This window comes from Epinephelus lanceolatus, chromosome 19 (assembly GCF_041903045.1).
Source record: "Epinephelus lanceolatus isolate andai-2023 chromosome 19, ASM4190304v1, whole genome shotgun sequence".
Taxonomy (NCBI): Eukaryota; Metazoa; Chordata; class Actinopteri; order Perciformes; family Serranidae; genus Epinephelus; species Epinephelus lanceolatus.
Window position 1 is genome coordinate 11666712 of NC_135752.1, and position 22351 is coordinate 11689062.

At 41.0% G+C, this 22351-nt stretch overlaps 1 protein-coding gene across 9 annotated transcripts in view; it reads right to left on the reverse strand.

The window, feature by feature from the left end:
- Nucleotides 1–22351, reverse strand: part of dab2ipb (DAB2 interacting protein b) — a 248691-nt gene that overhangs the window by 105160 nt on the left and 121180 nt on the right. For 6 of the 9 annotated variants that reach the window (XM_033647462.2, XM_033647467.2, XM_033647461.2 and 3 more), the window contains one exon: nt 9592–9713. In XM_033647462.2, coding sequence (XP_033503353.2) covers nt 9592–9713 — 122 coding nt within the window. The remainder of the gene's footprint in view (nt 1–9591; nt 9714–22351) is intronic. The other 3 variants (XM_033647470.2, XM_078162229.1, XM_033647465.2) reach the window with 1 other exon arrangement.

The window sequence follows — 22351 nt, forward strand, 5'->3', positions numbered from 1 at the left end:
CTGAGTCTGTGTGTTTACTTCTTCTAACATCTGCAATCACACTCCCCCAAGCACCTCGCCGTCTCCATGGCAACTGTTGGCTGGCATTAAGAGTGAGAGAATATGAACAAATGAGATGTGGTGCAAAAATGGCAGGCTGTTGCAAGTTTTGAGAGAGAGAGAGAGAGAGAGAGAGAGAAAAAAAAAGCCTAATATTTTTTCAGCTTGTTCTTTTAGAATTCACTGCTGAGAAGAAGCTCGGGGAAGAGAGGACGAAGAGGAGGATGAAAAGGAGGACTGAATAAAGGATGTGTATTGGAGAGCTGATAGAGAGACTTTGGAGGGCAGCACGAACAAGACAGCACTTAATAAGCAAACCCGAGTGCTGGAGAAAGTATGAAACCAGGTAGTGTTCGGGCTCAGGTGGAGCTCTTTATCACTCAAACAACAAAGCAGCTGATGCACAGGCTGGATAACAGACTGAACACCTTGAGGAGCCGCAATGTGGTGAAGAGACTCAGAGGCTTACCTACAGTTCCCTTGGTGACCTCTTACATGCACACATTTCACAAGACGGAGACAGGCGACACGCCGTGAAAAGACCTCTCTCCACCCCAGTCAGGCCATTAACACACCTGTATAATTACCACCTACAGTGTGAACAGGTCGCCTCGGGCAACAATGGGATAGGGATAATTAGAGAGTGACTTCCAGACAGCCTGCCAGATGATCACAGAGGAGCCACAGCATCCTGATGAACAACACCTGTCATCAGTGAAACACTCTGGGCCAGGAACAAAGACTTGCTAATGTTGGTGTATTCATGTCAGCGTCTCTGTTCCATTAGTGCGTGACCAAAAACAATAGTTGCGTCCAAGTTCCATAACACATACCTATTCAAGAGTGTACTCAAAACAATCCATATTCACAGTAAACGCTTTTGATGTACCCTGCTGTCCCACAATGCAATGCTCAAAGGAAATTGAGGAGCCACTCACAGCTGCTTAACATTAAAACAAATTGCGGATGGTGGTGAGAAAACTTGAGGAAAATCTTTGAAAACAAGTTGTTTTAAAGGGGCAGTCAACCAATTTCTATGCATAAAGTTCGAAAGTACTACTCAGTCGGTGAATAACAGCTGAATGATTTCTTCTGCGGCTCTGGAGGGAGCTGTCTAAAGTCTGAGAAAATAGGTCAGTTTGAGCTCACAGGCCGCAAATTTATAACAGAAGGCCTGCATTATAAACTTGGACATAGAGTTTGGAAGACGTGGGAATTTCCCAGGCAGGGAAGTTTAAGGAAAGATGCTGCTGAGGTTGAAAAGTAAAGTACACTGATTTACTGTACTGCAAAAACAGTATAGTAGGAAAATGATGCACCACATATTGTATGCAATTAGTGTGATGTCGATGGATGTGCTGCAGCTCTCATTTTAAATACCAATTGTCACTTGAAACCAAACAAATCAATTGTATACCATTTATTCATACCATCTGCAACAGCTACTGTGTGCATATTCCACAACAATCAAACTCTGTGGTTATGATACTAACTCTAATCTGACACGGTATATGTAAGCCTACAGAAAGTGTGCAGTAAATGGCTTACTATTGCTACCTGCCACCACTGAACTCTGCTCAGGGGCTTTTAGTTAAATGAACTGAGTCACTGCTGTTGCATTGATCCACCTGTGACTCTTGACAGTTTTGCTCTCTGAATCAAACTCTCACTCTCTCATTTAGCCGTCATTCACTCCATATGTGTATGTGAGTGTGTGGGCATGTGGTTAGATTAGCATGGGCACCATTTTAAACAATGACGAATATGAGTCAGAGTCTGTGCAGTAAGAAGATTGCTTTCTTCGACGGCATAAAGCATTGCTCCCGGATCAGCTCCTTCAAAACGCATGATGAGAGGACTTAAAAAGGGACCTTTGGTCTATCCAACCTGGATCCTTTTTTCCCATGTTTTGTGTCTAAGTGAGAAATGGAGACAGAAATTTTTTAAAGTGTGGTCCATTATTGAGCAAGACTGCTGCAGCCGACGGCGGCAAAACAGGTTGCAATGTCATCCCTGTGAGCAACTGTGCACCGTAAATGACAGTCCAGGAAAAGTGCTTGTTTTTGCTGCTTTTGTTATCATAAGTGTCTGACAACATTGTGGGAAGGATCCCTACAGAGAGAGACCTCTTTATGAAAGAATAAGATCTTTGTTTCTTTTTGTTTAACCAGAAACAGCTCCGAAATCGCCATCGCCAGATCCACCAGACTCCATTTAAATAAGCAGTAATTCTAGCCTGTTAAGAGCCAGCATATTTTCACATCTAACTGAATGAATTAAGGGTTTATTTCAACCAAACCACAGATGGCAATTAATGGAACAGTGGAGAGACAAACTTTGACAGCTTTTGTGAGTTTGATTTTGCTTGTGTTGAATTGAATGAAACATGTTGTACAATGATTAAATTGATATTTTTTAAATGGAGTCTGGTGAGTTTGGGGGTGGCAATTTCAGGGCTGTTTCTCGTTAAACAAAAAGGAGCTTACTCTTTGACAACACCGTCTATCTCTGTAAGGTTGGTGATAATGTTGTCAGACACTTTTAATAACAATCTGAGCCTGTCAGTGGCAAAAACAAACACTTTTAGTGGCCATAAATTAAAGGTTCTCAATTGCCCCCAGAGATTACATTAAGTTCACTACTGCTGGCTGCAGCAGTCTTGCTCAATACTGCACCAATTTCAAAAACAGCTGTTCCGATTAGTCAATTAGACACAAAAACATGGGAAAATTGGGTCCAGGTTGAAAAATTACAAAGTTACCCTTTAAGTAAAGGTAAAGGATATTGACTGAATGGCAGTGGTGGTGGCTGATATGGCCAAAATCTTCTATCACTGTTTATGTAATTTTATAATACTGTGACAGTGTATATCATGATACAGTAACTGTTCTGTAAATTTGCAATAATAATAATGATAATTAAGCAATGGTTCAAAATAACCTTTTGACATTTGATTATTTTCTTCTTTCGTTTGGAACTTTTATACAAACAAAAAAACAACTACCTCACATGATACAACACTTAAGTTAAAAACAACACTCGAAACAGTAAAAGTACAATTCTTTCAAAATGAAATATCTGTTGTTACTGAGAACAATAATTTAGAGTGTTACAGAAACATTTATTTACAACTTCTCTCCCCTCATCCAAGTCTGCCCAAATAGAGGCAGCTATATTTGTGAGATCTTGAGAATCATGCAAATAGCTCCTGCAGTGGAGACGATATTGCCAAATCTCTACCGGTGGACACATTTCTGCCACAGCACAGTACATACCATCATATCACCCAACCCTACACTGCAGTATAACACCGACACCCACACGTATGTGCGAAAAATGACACACATCGTTCTTCATTTCTGGATATCATTCACAATCACCTTCAAATTTATAGTAATTCCACGCCTCGTCCCTGTAGTCCCTGGAGAGTGTGTGTGCCTGCTGCTGTTGGCATATTCACAGCACACAAATTAAAATGCCTCTCTTTTTTTCTCCATCTACAGAAATAAGTCAGTGAATAGAAACCTGTCCCTGCAGGCGAGGCGGATTGATTAGTGGCTGCTTGTTCTGTTTTTACTTCTCTGCTTCTCGTGATGGATGGACTCTAAAGAACGGAGGGAGGAAGAGAAACAGAATTGAGAGGAAAAGGGAGAGAAGTCAGAAAGACACACAACCCTATCATTTCTCTGATTATTTTGTATTCCTCGCTCTCCCGTTCTCCCTCTCCGGTGCATTTGGACAGCAATGCGACATCATATAACGCTGCTCTCTAAATCAGTCAGCCTGTTGGAGCCCTTGCAGAGCTATTGCACAGGTTAAAGGTCAGCAGATATGAACGACCTATTTCCTCACTTACAATCAGTCATTAAGGATGACTGATGCCTATATTAACACCAGATTAAACCCCACAGGAGGCGAGACAAACTGGGAGCGCTGCAAAAACGCAAGCATTTAATTCGCCTTCGGCGCCTGCTCATACCAGATGATTGAGAGAGCGAGAGAAAAACAAAACAAAACATGCAGGCAGAGAAATAAAGATAGAGACATATGGTGACATAGGGAGAGGACAGAAATAGAGGTGATGTAGTCAAAAATTGAGAAAATGACAGTGAGTGCCTGCCAGAGAGGGACGAGCCATAGGAGCAGGATAAATGGAAAAAGTGGTGCACAATGTCGGGGTGCCAGAGAATGAGTTGATAGAAAAAAGCAATAGAATAAAACTAAACGAGGGGGAAAGTGAGGAGAACAGTGCAGCAAATGAGTGACAAGGTCACCGCTGGATCAGGGCTCAGCAGAGCACAGCGATGGCTGGAGGGACAATCAAGACGGAGCTAAAACAGAAGATGGGCAAATACAGAAGAATTAAGGTCCCTGTGGTTTATATTCTCATCAGTCCTTGTGTGAGCATATGTTTCCATATGACACCAGCCAATGAGTGACTGAAGGCTAAAAAACACTAAAAAGCTCAGCACTCCAATTACGTCTTGCTGTACGTGATCAGTTTTTAGAGCTGGCTTGGCTCCAACATACACAATGAAAAATGACACCTAATGAGATGCCATACATCATACCATTGTTCTATTGTGTGATAAAGAAATACATTAACTGACTCACGGGAATACAATTTCCCAGTGTGCTTGGTTGAATCAAGCAATATATTGACTACAGGACTTAAATACTGTTGAGGTCTATTAATTAATTTCCGTTTGGTTCATGGATATTATCGGTTTTGCTGTGACGTTTGACCCTTCACGTTTCATTCTGCGAACACATACTTACACACAGAAACATGATACGGCAATTACAGCCAGAGCGACCTGACAGGGGGCATTACAGTGTCACACGTTAGTGTGAATTTCAACGAGCTCTTTAATTATTCCACATTTCTACGGTTGACAGCTAATTAGTGGAAGGAGGGCATAGATTAATCTGACTCAACGTGCATCCTTGAAGGGAAGGAGAGGCTGAGCTTCACCATCCCTCCGGTCATGGGCCTACTGTACTGGCTCCAAAAGGAATATGATGGTTGTTGAAAGAATTTGATTGTGAATATTTACTAGGGATAAGAAAAATCTAGATTCACTTAAGTAACGTGATTTTTCTTTATATGATTTTCTTAATCCATTTTTAATGCCTAAATCAATGGAAAGAAGTTGCCGCTTTTATTGTGGTAATCTACAAGTGATGTGATGTCATATTTGTATCAAGAATAACAAAGTCTGATGGTTTTAAGAGAGACATTTGCACAACTAACTGTCTCAGATGCAGGTGCACTGGAAAATATCATTTGAGTCTATGAACAGAAGATCCCGCACACTGCTCTTGCTCAGCTTAACAATTTAGTAGTAACACTAAGGTTTCAGTCCCACTGGACCTTCGTCAAGACACTCTTGACTTAAGAATAACAAAGTCAAAACGACAAAACAGAAAATAGAGTGCTGGAGGGGTGACATTTTTTGTAGGCCAACATGGACGTTAACATTGTCTTGGTTCCCCCGACAAAAAGCCATAGGAATTTTCCACTGAAATTTGGATTATTGCAGAAAATATGATCTGTGGCAAACAAAAGTTTATGACACTTAAATGTGTTGTTCAGTGAGATAATTTTCATAAATGAACACTACTTTTATGATTTCTGGTGTGTAAATGCAATTGCCAAAAGTGAAAAGCTAATGTTAGGCTATACATGAACTACACCACAGTCGCGTGGTTGTAAAGCTGTGTTTGGTGTGATGACCTTTTTTAAGACACATAAAAGCTTCCAAATTTATAAGTAGGGTTTTTAATGACAAATTTTATGTTGTAAGGGAAATTGCAGAAGTCTCTTAAGCTTGTGTTAACCACAACCTTATAACAGACATCCCACCAAAAAGCCAGTCAGAAACCTATCAAATTCAAGACAAGGGAACTGGGAAGGCAGAAATGCTAACTCATTTCCAGGTTTTAGCATTCATTCCTGCACCACCTCTTGGCAGACAGTCCAAGGAGACAGACCTTCGGCTGCTCCAGTGGTAACTGAATTTCAGACAGCCCAGCACAAACTCCCCACCAGATCAGCAAACTTTCTGTTGCTGCTGTTACACAGCTTAGACCCAGCCTGCTGTGAGCCCCGGGGCCAGAGAATGTCCCATCTGAATTCAAGCTGCCACTGCCACTACTGAAGGTCCATCTCTGGAGCTTTGGCCTACACTTTGCTTTGGTCCATAGCAGCAGGGAAAGGTGGAGGGACAGTTGGGTGGCTAGATAGCTACTTCTTGTGTCATTTATGGTCTATTAAAAAGACAGAGAGATGTATGGGAAACACTGCACCAGCTTGATGAGCAGGGAGCAGCTAAATGTAGCAGCTAAAGTTAACTTTTTATTAATTTTATCAAGTAACATACATTTCAGTAAGTAAAGGTTATCAAATAAGCACCTTTCATAGAGCAAGGCCACAAAGTGCTTCACTGGAATAAAATTACTAAAGATAAGACCATAAAAACGGTTATTAGTTTAATCACCACATTTCTATGCAGCCTATGATGCTGCTGATATAACAGACTGACTGACATGTGATGTGCATTGATTTTGTAAAAATGTCTCATGACACACAGCCTCTAGAAGAGTATCATTTAACTTTTTCTCATGGTCTTGTGTTAAAAAAGTAAACAAAATTACAATAAAACATAAAATCAAGTCGCAATACTTAAAAATGGCAATGCATATTAAATCAGCATCCGAGTATCATTACAGTATTGACATGGGAGATAAGCATATTGCACCATCCCTGATATTTACTAAATTACCTTGTTTACAGTGCAAATGTGTGCTAGCTTACCTCTCTACCATGTGTGTGTTTGTTTGTTTGTGTGTGTGAGTGAGTGCATAACAGGCTTTGCATACTTGATTGTAATCTCAGCCTGTCCAAGCCCATTAAATCAGCACTAAGAGGACAGCTTAATTTTAATCGCTTTGCTTTTTTTAGTTTTCTTTTTTTTTTTCTTCTTCATGAAATTAAAGCAAATGCTTGCAACAAGTTAAGGCTATTCCCTTGGCTTGGCAATTCCCGGCTTCCCTAATGGGGGCTGATAGAATCAGTGCCTGGACAATCAGCGGGGTGTTCCCTGCCTCCACATCAACCTCTCTTGTCCTCCTCTAGCACAACCTGATGAAAACAAGAGACATACCTGTCCAATTAGACCCCCTGCTATTATCTGAGAGGAGAGGGGAGGTAGGCGGAATAGAGTCAGGGAGAGATTGGATAAGGAGCTAAGTCACAATTGAGAATCAATCCAGCCAGCTAGTGCAATCAGCGGGACGCGGACGTGACAGACTTAGATAAGGTTTGTTTGTCTTCTCTTTAAACAAGCACTGAAGAAGAGAAAAACTACCAAGTTGTAACTTTTGGATTTAATGTATGCAATCGTCTAGTATTTGTGAATTGGCTGTGGAAGATTAAGCTTTGGAGAGATTTTAGTTTTCTTCCATGCCTACTGGGGAGAAATTGTTTTTGAGAAGAGCCGGAGGATGTGCTTATGAGTGGTGCGTGCGTGTGTGTGCGTGGCATCCATTTGAGTGTGCAGACATTGAACCCAGTCTCTGCAAAGAACATGAGAGAAAAACATTTTGACAGATTTAGCTCAAGGCCTAGGAGGGGTACTTTAGATGTCACCACAACTCTTTTCACTGGAGGGAGAAAAGTGAGGGGTGGTTTGTCATTGCTAAAAGTGGGAGATGCAGGCGAGCAGGAGGAGAATACGACCGCCCGCCTGCACGTCTCCCTGTTTGCATTGCTACATTTGTGTGTGCCAACATGCCTGTATCCAATCCACCTATTCATCCATCCACACACTGTATCTATTGTGTCTTTCTCTGTGTGTGTACCTGTCGGCATATTGGCAATATCAAACTGCAGTCCTTCAACATTTATTATGTATCCTCCTTAAATTAATTCAAGTCGATGACCAACAAAATTGTAATCAAATCTAACTTGTTTACTAGTTTGCATTCAACAAAAGTTGAACAACTTTGTTGGCTGTGCCACCATCACAGGCCAGAGGGGGGCAGTATAAGGAAAAGTGCAGGAAAAGGGTAAAACACTGTCTGGGAAAGCTTTCTTTGTGCAATAAGACACTGCTGCTTAGCAATAAGCCTACATAAGTAAGTTAAGTGGTCATGTGATTGAGACAGGATGACTTTGCTGCAGCCCTCTCTCTTTCTCTCTTCCCTGGAGAGTACAAGGAGCTACGTAAGAGACACTTAATCAATATTTAGCCCCTCTATCTGACCCTTTCTGTCTCCTTCTTCTCTTGTTTTATACATCTCTCTATATCCATTCATTGATTTAGGGACATATCAAAATAAAATAGTTCAATGACTTTCACATTCACAAGACGGAAAAAGGGAGGCCGCATATATGCACACATTCACAACGAGTAACTATTCATCATGCGTGGAAACAACATTTCTGCTTTTTTACGCCAACAGATAAGAGTTGTGCAATCTGTAGCTCGTCAAGCTGTGGAGATTTAATATGTGCTACTCCGAAAATAAATCTAAAACTGTTTCAATTCATGAAACATTTTTTTCTCACTCAGCAGGTGGTCCAGCACCACTGGGTCCAGCCTATTTGTTATTTTTTGTATTTACTTTGGGCTAAGTAAGCCTTAGAGGCATAACAATTTGTTTTTGTAGAGACTGAACACTACCTTTTGGTGAAACTTGAGAGTGCTGAAGATGGCTGACACAGAACATGAAAGAACTGAGTATATATTTTTTTATTTTCAGAAAGAAAATAATGTCCTTTAGCCCTTAACTTGGCCCATTAGTGTACCTGCTACAAAGGCTAAAAGTTAACATGAAGTTGGAGGACTGTTTATGATAGACTGAGTGCTGAGTGCTCTTGGCCCCCCTGGCCTTACATCTACTGTTTACAGTTCACCTCCAGGTCGTCATCTCCCCACTCATTATTTATTAATGGAAATATGCGCTGCTAATTGCTAATTAGCTTGAAATTGATGAGTCATAGCGGAATTTTTTGCTTCATTAACTGGCTGTTTATCTATTGAATTAAACATGGCAGAAAGCATACCGGATTTGAATTAGAGCAAGATGACAGACAAAGGACTGCTGTGTGTGTGTGTGTGTGTGTGTGCTTGACAGAGAAGAAGAGAGACAGTTTGCCTGTAAGTGAGTGAGTGACTGTGTTGAGCGTGCACAGGTGCGGAAGCGTGCGTGTCGGCTCACATGCAGCATGTTAAAATGATTCGGCGCGAGATGCGTTGAAAGATCACACAGGATATATATAAAAAAGGCACGATCGCAAAGGTTGGTGTGCCGAACATAAACCCAAGATGTGTAGATGTGTGATGTGCAGACACCCAAACATCAAAGGCCCCATTCCAACATTTGAAGTAGATGAGTTTCAGATTGGCATGGGTCCATCTGGACACCAGACCAGCCTTCTGTAGACATTGATCCACAGCTAAGAGCCTCCTACGGCAAACTAAGGTGGAGACAAAGTCAGAGAGGAAAAACTAATAGAGAAGACAATACATAAAAAGACAAACTCACAGTACTCACGGTGACTCTGAAAGGTGTGGCAGCAGTGGACGTAGCCTCCATAGTGGGTGTGTTCTTGTCTGAGGAGCTGCCTGGCATGCTGCGTCGGCGTCCTGTCCTCTCTGGAGGTGACTCTGTAAACAGAAAGAAACCTTTGATTACATTTTGAAGAGTAGCTCCCAGTTTTGGGAAATGCAATGATTTACCTTCTTGCTGAGACTGAGATGAGAGGATCAGATACTCCTATTTTCTGTCCGTTAACTATTGAGCTAAAGTTGGGTTCAGCTTAGCTTAGCCTAAAGACTGCAGGCAAGGAAACAGCTAGCAAGGTTTACTTCAAAGTCAAAACAAATCTGAGCCACAAAGCTGAAGCAAAGGTAAAGCTTTGACCAGTGGTGTAAGGTAGTTATGACGGACCCCAGTGCACACTAGTTACTAGTTTGAAGCACACACATATACACGCACTGTTTATCATACTGTCAAATGTTCAAAAGGGTCTAAATGCTGGATAACATCAACATACATATTACACAGCAATCATCATTGCATATTTGTAAATGACAAAAATACCAAAGAAAATAAGAAATCCCTTTCTTTCTTAGCCTTTCCAGGGCATACATAGCAAATGACATCATTTTTAATTAATTAATTTCCAAGGTGGCAATCTGAATCACTCCCAAGGGCTTATTTTCTGCCAAACACATTGTCTATATTTACGCCCCTGGCTTTGACACTGACACTGACAGTGTGTTGGAAATAAGGGTGTGGAGTTTTGAGGTGCCAAATGGGCTTAGACCCAGACTGCTTCAAGTGCAAGTTTTGATGAAGGTAAAGCATATTAAGCCATGAAAAACCTTAGCCAAGATGTTAAAAGCATTCAACATGTGCCTGTGAACTATAGATCAAAGAGAAATGTTGTATGAGAACATGCAAAAAAAGGCTCTGTGATTGCATCATGTTAAAGACAAAGTCACCCCAAAATCAAAAATACATTTTTTTCCTCTTACCTGTAGTGCTATTTATTGATCTAGATAGTTTTGGTGTGAGTTGCAGAGTGTTGGAGATATCGGCTATAAAGATGTCTGCCTCTTCTCCAGTATAATGGAACTAGATGACACTCGTCTTGTGGTGCTCGAAGTACCAAGAACTGCATTTGAAAATCTCAACAGCAATGTCTCTTTCCAGAAATCAGATTATCATTACTCAAGATAATCCACAGACTTTGTTGTAACAGTTTCATGTAGGAACTATTTTCTTCATATCAAACTACATTCACCAACTGTTTCACTGCGTTGATCTTCCACAGTCTTACCCACTGAAGTAAAGAGCGAACTAACATTACAGCTCATTCAAGCAAGATGCCAGCATGAGCCTCTTGTCCATGAGTAGATGCACACTTCACTTTGCACTGTGATACTGTTGGCGGGTGCAGTTGGTAGAAATAAAATAGCTCTTACATATAAAAACGCTCACAACAAGGTCTGTGGATTATCTTGAGTAACCAGGTCATGATTTCTGGAAAGAGACATTGCTGTTGAGTTTTTCAAATGTATTTTCTTTTGCCGCTTTGAGCACCACAAACTGAATGCCATCGAATTCCAATATTTTGGAGAGAAGGCAGACATCTCTACAGACTATATATCCAAAAAAAAAACAAAAACAAACAAAAAAAAAAACAATCTAGACTGATCAACAGCACTACAGATATGAGGAAAATGTGTAATTTTGATTTTTTTTAGGTGAACTGTCCCCTTAACAGTGGATTGTTTTATTATAATACCCATACCTCAATGAATGCAACAATAAGTCAGGTTTTCCCATCCCTTCCCTGTTAACTGAACTTATCTTTTTATCTCTAATGTCTAATTATTTCTCTAAACTTCTGTACACACAGAACAGGAAAGTACAAGTTCAGTATGAAAGAGCTGAGAAAGAGTTCTCTCTTCAAAGACTGTGCATGGGTACAGACGCTGCAAATCTGGACATGTCCGAGAGGAATGTGAGTGATGTTCAGCATGCATGTCTCCACAGATTTCAGATAGCCATCACTCCTGACAGATAGCTCGCAGGTACAGAGCACACTGTCAACATGTTAGCTTGTTGGTTAACTTAACATAACCCAAAATGATGATAGAAAGTTGTTTATATCAGTAGTTCTTAAATGGGGGGTTACAAAAGGGTTCCCAGAAAAATGGGGGATAGTTTATTTCCACTAATTCACTAGCCCCGTATGAGTAAGAGTCATAAGAGTAACTAATCTGATCATAGGGTTCATTCCTCCACAGTTATCTGCTCAGCTGTAGTTTCTAACTTTAGAATTCTGGTCTTAATCAATCTATTTCATGCCACAGCCGAAACTCCGGATCAGTGAGACATGGAGTAAAAGAGTGATTCGCAACCAAAGGAGCCAGTAGAGAGCCAGAATGCCACCCAAAACTTTTCCTAACCACAGACCAAATTTTAAGTGAGTGTGAAACTATTGAGTTATTTGTAGAATACAAGTGTGAAGAAAATAAAGAGGAATAGAGTAGGGCTGATAAAGAAGTTGGGGAACAACTCTTTCTTTCAATATAGAGCCAGGAAGGTGTCTGGTCTTAAAGCTAGAAGGAGAGTGCACGCAGATTGCAGGCCCAATAATAGAGTTTGAAATGAGGTAGACCCATCCCACCCTGTGGTATGGGGTTCTGCAAGAAATCTTTCCTTATTCCAGGAGGTTTCTTATGCCAGATGAAGTCAGAAATGATTTTATCCAGGTTCTTAAGGAGGGGTTATTAATAAAAGTTGGGATACACTGAAGGTTTTAATCAATCTAACAACCAAAATCTTTTTTAGATGAAAGTCCCTAAAGCAAAACCTGATCAAATGGACCTAATGTGTATCATTTATGGGTCCCTGACACAAAAAAAGGTTGAGAACCACTGGTTTAAATCAACATGGGTTTCCACCAATGAAGGTCACAGCTCGGTCAAGAGATTTTAATTGAGAATTACTTGAAAAGTGAATTAAAAAAACACAAGCCTAAATGAGAAAATGTGTATAACTAGGTCAGATACACTGATAGAATTTTGTGGAACACATTGAGTCGTTGCGTCTCTGAGACGGTGTTAGATTATTTAAATGAGATCTTTGACTGTCTGCAACATTGAAAACTAATGAAATTAGTGTTAAGTGTGTTTGGCAGTGTGACTCTAATAAGGATGAAACTGCATTATGAAGCAAATTCGCCTGCACGTCTCTCTCTCTCTCTCACTCACACACGCGCACACACACACACACACACACACACACACACACCCACACTACACTGAAGTATATAATACTATGTGTGCAAGGAGGATTCACAATTTTATTGGGAACTCCCCAGTGACTGCTGATCCAATCATCTCCAGATTTGCTATGCAACATCTCTGGACTCTCAGCACTTAAGGTTATCAAACCTTGTGGGTACGCCTCACTGAAGTGCCATGTGGACAAAATATAAGGATTTGTTACCAGCGAACACTTGGTATCTTCACAAAGCTTGTAATAAAAGGTCAAAATTCTTAATCAGATCTTAGGACTAATCTCTAGAATCAAAATGTGACACAATTTGGCCAACATATGACATCGTACTCGATTTGAAACCACAAACTACTGATTTTTGTATCAGTTTTCATTTTAAAATTTTCACTTTAGATTACACAGCTTAACAAAGAGAAGAGGCATGAATTTGCATATTATGGAACAAATCCTGGCTTCAGCTAAATGAGGATTGTAATGATCCAATACTGCAATGATATTACCAAAAATTGGATGTACCAAATTTTGTGCCAAAGGTAATTTGACATTTGCAAATAGAGCATCTCTAATAAGCCACACACACACACACACACACACACACAGAACATAGACTTGGAGCATCGTGTCTGTCAGCGCTATCCTTTCTATTAGCTTGTCAAGCTGAGCTGTGCTAAATTAGCTGTCTGCTGTTTAACAGGCTGGTTGACTGAATTAGCGCACACTGTAATTGAAGGAAGAATGGCGGAATAGTACTTCCTGCTGTGCAGAGCACTGGCTGGCATCCCAACCCCCATAATTCTCAGTTTAACATAAACATAAACACAGTCCACAACAACAAACAGCAGATGAACACAACATGCTCTGACACAGAGCAGATGTCCTCCGCCGCAAAATCAAATCTCTATAATTGACAACCGGAACCATCTGGATCCTCTGAGCAGTGATACAGTGCTCTGTGGAGGTAAGGATGACTTGATCTTAAACGAATACTTCACCTTCTAAATGACCATGTGTTTATCACTTACTCACACGTTTGGTTGAATTTGTGAAGAAAATTTTTTTTATCCCGCATGCCTCTGTGGTAAACGAAGAATCCAAAAACAGATACATTTTTTGATGAATTTAAGTCATAGGCAACTGCGTTAAACAACAGCATAACTTAATCAAAACACTGATAAACAAACTCATACACAACTTGTGCAATATAATACAAATCTTGATTTTACAGTCGTATGCTCAGTACTTCCCAAACAGGCAGCCCTTAAAGACGGGATACCGGACAGAAAGTTGAAACTTATCTATGCACTCTTCCATTCCAAACTCCATTGACAAAAACAGTAACTTAACCTCCCTGAACGCAGGAGCTGCTGGTTTGTTTGTGTTATTGTGTGACTTTGCTGTTTTGAAGGGTTAGTTCAGATTCATCATAGTCTCACAGTAACACAAACAAACCACTGATAGATTCGGCAGTAGACCACCCACTTCGGTGTTCTGCGAGGTAAAATTACTGTTTTTAATGAGGTCTGGCTTTGAAGAGAGTATAAGTTAGGCTGACCAAACGTCCTCTTTTGCCCGGACATGTCCACTTTTCACATCCGGTCCGGGGGTCTTTTATAAACTGATGATAATGTCCGGTTTTCCGTGTGTTTGTGTGTGTGTGTTAGAGTGCGGCACGGGCAGCATATTTCTGTCCAAACCCGAACCGAGCCCGATATTATTTAATGACCAAAGCACTGAGCTTGTGTCACACAGTGGTTACAGGCTATTTAACAGGCCGGGCGTGCGCCGTGGGTGCTCAGCTGCGGAGAGGGAGACCTCCGTGTTTGAGACGGGAGCGGGAGACGGGAGGTCCGACGCTTCTAGCGAGAGGAGAGGGAGAAATAAAACAAAATAAGATAAAATAGGAAAAACCTGCCTCCCTCTTTTATTTTATTTTCAGCGTTTAATCAAGGCGGAGGCGGGCGGCTGGAGGTCCGAGACTTCCAGCGAGGGAGAGGTAGAAACAAACAGCCAATGTGTGTCTGTGTGTGTTATGTTCAGGTGTTGTCACGTAAATAACAGTGCCCAAGCAATAAACAGGACACTACATTTTCACTGAAAGCTGACCGAATCCGACCCGAGCCCGAATACAATTTATAGCTACATTTTTGACCCGGCCGACCCGTCGGGTACCGTTGGGCTCGGATCGCCACACTCTAGTGTGTGTATGTGTCCCCTAATGGGACCTATCTGAATTTCTGTCTTTGAGAGATATTATTTTGTAATATAACTGAATTTTCTATCCATACATATAAATTTTAAATATATTAAAATTATAAGGCATCTTTGAGTAAACTGCGAGTATCATTTAAGTAGGCTATGTCGTGGCCGGCCGAGTGTCCTCTTTTTTGGAAATCAAAATATGGTCACCCTAATATAAGTGTCACTTTCATTTCAGTCCCTCATCAGAAAGGGCTGCCTGTATGGGAAGTATTGAGCATATGATTGGATAACTGAGACTTGGATTATACTGTATGAGTTGTGCGAGAGTTTGCTGCCAGATATTTTGTATAGTTTTGCTATGATTTGAATTCATTAAAAATTTTCTCTGTTTTTGGATTCTTCATTCACCATGGAGGCATTTGTGAAATAAAAACATTTTCTTCAAGAATTCAATGCAACATGGGGCAAGTAATCGATATACAAATGGTCATTCAGGGGATGCAGTATTCCTTTAAACTAGCTAACTTCATGTTGCAGACACACAAGCCTGTCTCGGTTTCTGTATTACAGGGGTTAGAAAGTTGGAGTTAGGGAGAAGACATCTGCATTTGCCTTATTAAACATTACTATATCAGTGAAGAGAAGAGCACAAGACTCAGGAGAGTCTAAGTCTAAGTCAAGCATCAAGTCTGTCAGAGCTAATATCTAGCTCATAAAGGAGAGTCCACACAAGAATTTCCGGTCTCTGAATCCTGAGCCTAGAAATGAAAAATTTTCTTGTCAAAGCTGTGTTAAGTCATTCCAATGCAGAGGTCAAACAATGAAGTATGCAAGCCCTTCTTGTATCAGTTGTGTCTATTGTTTTATTCATTTTTATGTCTTTCTTTTAGCAGTCAAAACGTAATACTTACATGACTTATTTTTAAATGTCAAATCAAGTTTGTAGATAGCAGATAGTTCAGATAGTTCAACACTCACAACAGTCAAATCCCAGTCAAGTGTCAAGTCTTCTCATTTGAGACTTAGGCCTACGTCTCAAGTCTACAGCTGTGGTTTAAGTCCTAAAGGGCATGACCACATGTATAATGTATCACTAACAGTTTCTGCATTTGTAGCAGGGTGACAGAGCTGGTCCTGTTCCATCCTGGAGGCTGGTTCATGCATAAAAATGAATGGGATCATCAGTCTCTGGAGATGTAGTATATTACTGTTTGTCTGGACTTGGCAACACTCTAAGACTTCCTAATGGAGTTTTTCCAACCACTGACTCTTCATCTGTGTAACTTCAGTTGCCTCACTGAGTGGCAGCTCTGGATAAAATGTTCCAAGGGCCTTCTAGAAACATTAAAAATGACTCTGAGTGATGTCAGGGAGTGAATGCCTGGGGAAGTGGGCACATGCAATTCTGCTGAATCCATTAGCATGGTACTAAATGCACATTTAATAAAACTGGTATATTCACAGAACATTTTCAAAAATCTGCCTTGCGTCCTCATTATAACAAACAAATACTGTGGCAATGAAATGTATGTTGCCATGACAACAAGTGTATTTAATCCTTTTAAATCTGAAAATCAATCATGAGCAAATAGGGATGATAAGGTAATCATGAACACTTACTGAATTAAGTCAGCACTGTGAATTTCTGTTTCTCTCATCGCAAATTATTTCTGCGCTCAACTTCACCGGATTTACCCCTCCAGTCTTCCTAATTCCTTAACGGAAATCTCCCCACTTGTACACAGCTGGCTGCTACGAGCGCTCAGAGGAAGCCTCACACACACAAAAACACACGTCGTTTAGTTGCGAACTAATTGCTGTGTGAAATTGCAGTGCCAGCTTCCACATGTTGTCACCATCTGCGCGTAATGCATCTCTACAAATGCATGGAAAATTCGCCTTGCTATAACTCGCTCCTGTGTCTCTGACTCTAACCAAGGGCAAACAGTAAACAGACACTCAATAGACGCTTAATAAAACTTCAATTAAAACACAGATTTTTCCAAACTGAAGTAAATCATCAAAGTGACGTTTTACCCTGCATGTGGTGGCTGGTTTCTGTCAACAGTTGCTGATTAAAGTGTTTTGGTATCTGAAGGTATATAAGTGTGTGTTTGGTTACATTTAGCATGCAGGGCTCTATTTATAAGGTTGGTCAAGGGGCCCACAGGCAACAGCTGTTGTGTCAAAAAGTGGGATGTCTTTGAAATACCACGTCTGGAGGCCTTAAAGTTACAGTTCTGATTTTTTGAAGTTGGGTTGTATGGGTTACTTATCCACAGTCAGTATATTACATACAGGGGATGTCAGTCCCGCACCCCTTTTTTGGAGAAGCAGGCTAGATTCCAACATGGAAGCTAAGCAATCTAGTGCCATGGATGAGGTCAGCAACAAAATGTATTTTAGCCACAGTGGGCAGCGGGTGGGAACAAAATTATGTATTTTTATTTTTCATTATACAGCAAATGAAAAAAATGAACAGTATTTGCAATTCCTTTTATTTTGAAAGTCAATGACACAAGTCGAACCTATTAAAGGGCCAGTGTGTAAAATGGGTTGAAAACAGTGACATCAGTGGTCAAATTCTAGATTGCAGGGCTCACTCGCTCACCCCTCCCATCGGGTAAATGACAGTGGCCTCGTAGGGACAAAAAGCCTTGCGCACAAGTTTTTCAGGAGTAGGTCTATCTAGTGACGATTTAGAAATCTAAACCATGTTACGATATTGTAATGAATCCCTCATGAGCAGGAGACCAGAGTAGCGTTCGGGAAAAAGGCCAGTTTCTTTGAGCACTCCAAAAACTCCGGTAACACTCCAGGGGGTAAAAGACTCCGTCCCAAACTCTGACTCTTCTAGCGTAACAGACACACTTCACACACATACTCGTTTACCATACCGAGTGGGCACCCCCTCCTCCCTCTGCTCCACCAATCTCCAGCCCGCACACTGACTGACAGCGTAGCCTGTAAACAGAGCTCAGCTGTTTATTTAGCCTAGCAATATCTCCGGACTATAGTAGCTGCAATGGACGACTTTGAACACGATTCTGAAGAGTTTCTTGTAGCGGACACAGACCCAGAGCCATACCTGTTTGAGCCGGAGCATACAGATGAGGAACTCCATGTGTTTGATGCTGAGCGGGTGAGAAGAGAGGCTGAATGCACAGAATGGGATTCGGTGCTACTGCTACCATCGTTGGGGAGATATATCATCAGGAGGAAAAGCGCCGCAGAGAGTGCATCACAAGGAGTGAAGTTGCATCTTCTTTTCCTCGCAGATGACGGTTCGGGTTCATTCTCTCCTGTTGCATGGTAAGTGTGGTCCATTCGCAAACTTTATAACTAAAAAAACTTTTCACTACTCTCTATCGACGAACTACTAACACTCTCTGCTGTTTCCTCCTCCTTCTTCCTTCCTTCCGCTGTCTTCGTTGGTTCATTTATACACACGAAACGCGTTCTCTGGCTGGCTGGATTGTCCGCTCGGTCTGCTGTACATACATGGCGGCGCAAGATGGCGACCTCTCTAAAGCAAGGCCCTTGCTATATATATATATATATATATACATATATATATATATATATATATATATATATATATATATATATATATATATATATGTAGTACAGGCCAAAAGTTTGGACACACCTTCTCATTCAATGCGTTTTCTTTATTTTCATGACTATTTACATTGTAGATTCTCACTGAAGGCATCAAAACTATGAATGAACACATGTGGAGTTATGTACTTTACAAAAAAAGGTGAAATAACTGAAAACATGTTTTATATTCTAGTTTCTTCAAAATAGCCACCCTTTGCTCTGATTACTGCTTTGCACACTCTTGGCATTCTCTCGATGAGCTTCAAGAGGTAGTCACCTGAAATGGTTTCCACTTCACAGGTGTGCCTTATCAGGGTTAATTACTGGAATTTCTAGCTTTATCAATGGGGTTGGGACCATCAGTTGTGTTGTGCAGAAGTCAGGTTAATACACAGCCGACAGCCCTATTGGACAACTGTTAAAATTCATATTATGGCAAGAACCAATCAGCTAACTAAAGAAAAACGAGTGGCCATCATTACTTTAAGAAATGAAGGTCAGTCAGTCCGGAAAATTGCAAAAACTTTAAATGTGTCCCCAAGTGGAGTCGCAAAAACCATCAAGCACTACAACGAAACTGGCACACATGAGGACCGACCCAGGAAAGGAAGACCAAGAGTCACCTCTGCTTCTGAGGATAAGTTCATCCGAGTCACCAGCCTCAGAAATGGCAAGTTAACAGCAGCTCAGATCAGAGACCAGATGAATGCCACACAGAGTTCTAGCAGCAGACCCATCTCTAGAACAACTGTTAAGAGGAGACTGCGCGAATCAGGCCTTCATGGTCAAATAGCTGCTAGGAAACCACTGCTAAGGAGAGGCAACAAGCAGAAGAGATTTGTTTGGGCCAAGAAACACAAGGAATGGACATTAGACCAGTGGAAATCTGTGCTTTGGTCTGATGAGTCCAAATTTGAGATCTTTGGTTCCAACCGCCGTGTCTTTGTGAGACGCAGAAAAGGTGAACGGATGGATTCCACATGCCTGGTTCCCACTGTGAAGCATGGAGGAGGAGGTGTGATGGTGTGGGGGTGTTTTGCTGGTGACACTGTTGGGGATTTATTCAAAACTGAAGGCACACTGAACCAGCATGGCTACCACAGCATCCTGCAGCGACATGCCATCCCATCCGGTTTGCGTTTAGTTGGACGATCACTTATTTTTCAACAGGACAATGACCCCAAACACACCTCCAGGCTGTGTAAGGGCTATTTGACCAAGAAGGAGAGTGATGGAGTGCTGCGGCAGATGACCTGGCCTCCACAGTCACCGGACCTGAACCCAATCGAGATGGTTTGGGGTGAGCTGGACCGCAGAGTGAAGGCAAAGGGGCCAACAAGTGCTAAACACCTCTGGGAACTCCTTCAAGACTGTTGGAAAACCATTTCAGGTGACTACCTCTTGAAGCTCATGGAGAGAATGCCAAGAGTGTGCAAAGCAGTAATCAGAGCAAAGGGTGGCTATTTTGAAGAAACTAGAATATAAAACATGTTTTCAGTTATTTCACCTTTTTTTGTTAAGTACATAACTCCACATGTGTTCATTCATAGTTTTGATGCCTTCAGTGAGAATCTACAATGTAAATAGTCATGAAAATAAAGAAAACGCATTGAATGAGAAGGTGTGTCCAAACTTTTGGCCTGTACTGTATATATATAAGCATAATTATAAGGCTACGAAAACCAAACAAATTTTATTTTATAGCAATTATACACTTATATAAACATAGTAATGGGTAGAATATTCAGATTCAGATTCAGATTGACAATAAACCATGCCAAATATTACACACTGGCCCTTTAAAAAGAAGCAATTCCTTTTATTTTGAAAGTCAACGACAGAAGTCAAACGTCATCGTCATCGACGTGGAGGACTCCAGCCATGAAACTTTGCAGCGCGAGGATGAGGTGGCAACCTACATCGAATTCAAGAGGATCCTTTTGATTTTCTATGATGGTGGAAGGGCATGCTAAAATTCTCCCTAACCTGGCAGTGATTGTGCGGAGTGTTTTTGCCACCATGACATCGAGCGCAGCGTGCGAAAAAGACTTTTCTTCTGCTGGATTTGTAATTCAAGAATGGAGAACCCAGGTTAATGTGAGTGACTGTAGCCTGTGGGTTTAATCACGGGCACGGGTCAGGTCACAGGATTTTAATTAATGGGTGCGAGTTGGTGCAGCTTTTACTTAGACATAATGATGGGTAATGGGCCAGTTCTGGTATTGAGCTTTGTGGGAATGGGCGGGTGCAGGTTTTCCAAAATGGAACTGTGCAGGACTCTGCAGCAGCTCCTGTGTTCAGTAAACTAAAAATACTGTTTTTGTCAAAGGAGTCTGGTGGCTTTGACAAGAGCATAGATGGAGAACTGAAGCCATTCACAACCTCCCTGTCTTAATAGACTGTCTGATGGAAAGGTAAAGTGGTGAAAATGCTCAATGCAGCATACACTTAAACTGATATTGATGTTTTCAGATGGGACTTTTTATAGTGGCTAAAACACATTCTGTTGCTGACCCTCCACAGCAGTACATTGCTCAGCTCTCGTGTTGGACTGCAGCCTGTTTCTCCATAATATACTGACTATGGATTAATACCCCATACAACCCCACTTCAAAAGATCTGAAATATCCCTCTGAGGCAAGCAATTGTATTCTACTGACCATATATCTAATCTATATCCTGTATATCATTTTCTTCATTTACTTATCTCCCACCTTCTCTTCCTTATCATGATCATATAATTGCCGTTCTCCTTCACCAATCCATTTTCTTCCCTCTGTGTGCTCTGATTTAAGTTCTCTTCAAATCTCTAACTCTGAATTTTCTTGCAGTATGACCATAACTCCATCTCCTACATATAATCGAATTCTCATCTGCCGTTACCTCCTCATTGCGCCTCTTTTGCTGTTACTCTCCATCTTTTCACATTTCCCCCAAAAGTCATATCACCAGCTCTCCCTCGTCCATCACCACCTTCTCAAAAATAGAGTCATCTCTGTGCCTTAATCCACCCACCTCCAGGCTTCCTCACAGTTGTTTAATGGCACCCTGAAAATGCCAGTGAGAGCCCTGCGGGGCCTAAAGCTGCACAGACTAGATGATATTCACCTGCATTTCGAGTGTATGTATCTGGCCAACAGAGAGAGCGGCAGTGCAGATTGGGAGTGAATGTATCTCTTTGTAAACACCACACAAAATGTTTAACAAAATCAGTGACTTACTCTTAAAGGAAAAAATTGACTGTTTGGGAAAATAATACTTCCTTGCTGAGAGTTACATGAGAAGAAGGGTATCACTCTCCTGTTTGTATGTTAACTGTGAAGCTAGAAATAACAGGCAGTTAGCATAGCTTAACATAAAGAAAGGAGTTAAGAAAAACACCTATTAGCGCTCTTAAACTCTTAAACCTAAACTAATTAAAATTTTAATGATTGTTAATCAAAAAAATAACACCTTGTATCTTGTCAGTTCAATCCATAAAAAATTTGAGTGTAAAAGTCACATATTGAGGTTTTTATTTGGGTTCTTTTTGGCACCTTGAGGTTGCCAGGCAACCCCAGGAATACTTGTCATCTACTATTCCTTGTCTTCATTTCACATTTTGTTTTCTTTTTACGGAAGGTGTTAGTTATGTCACTGATCTTACTGCTAACTGAAGATAACTTCCTGCTTCATTTCAAGGAAACTA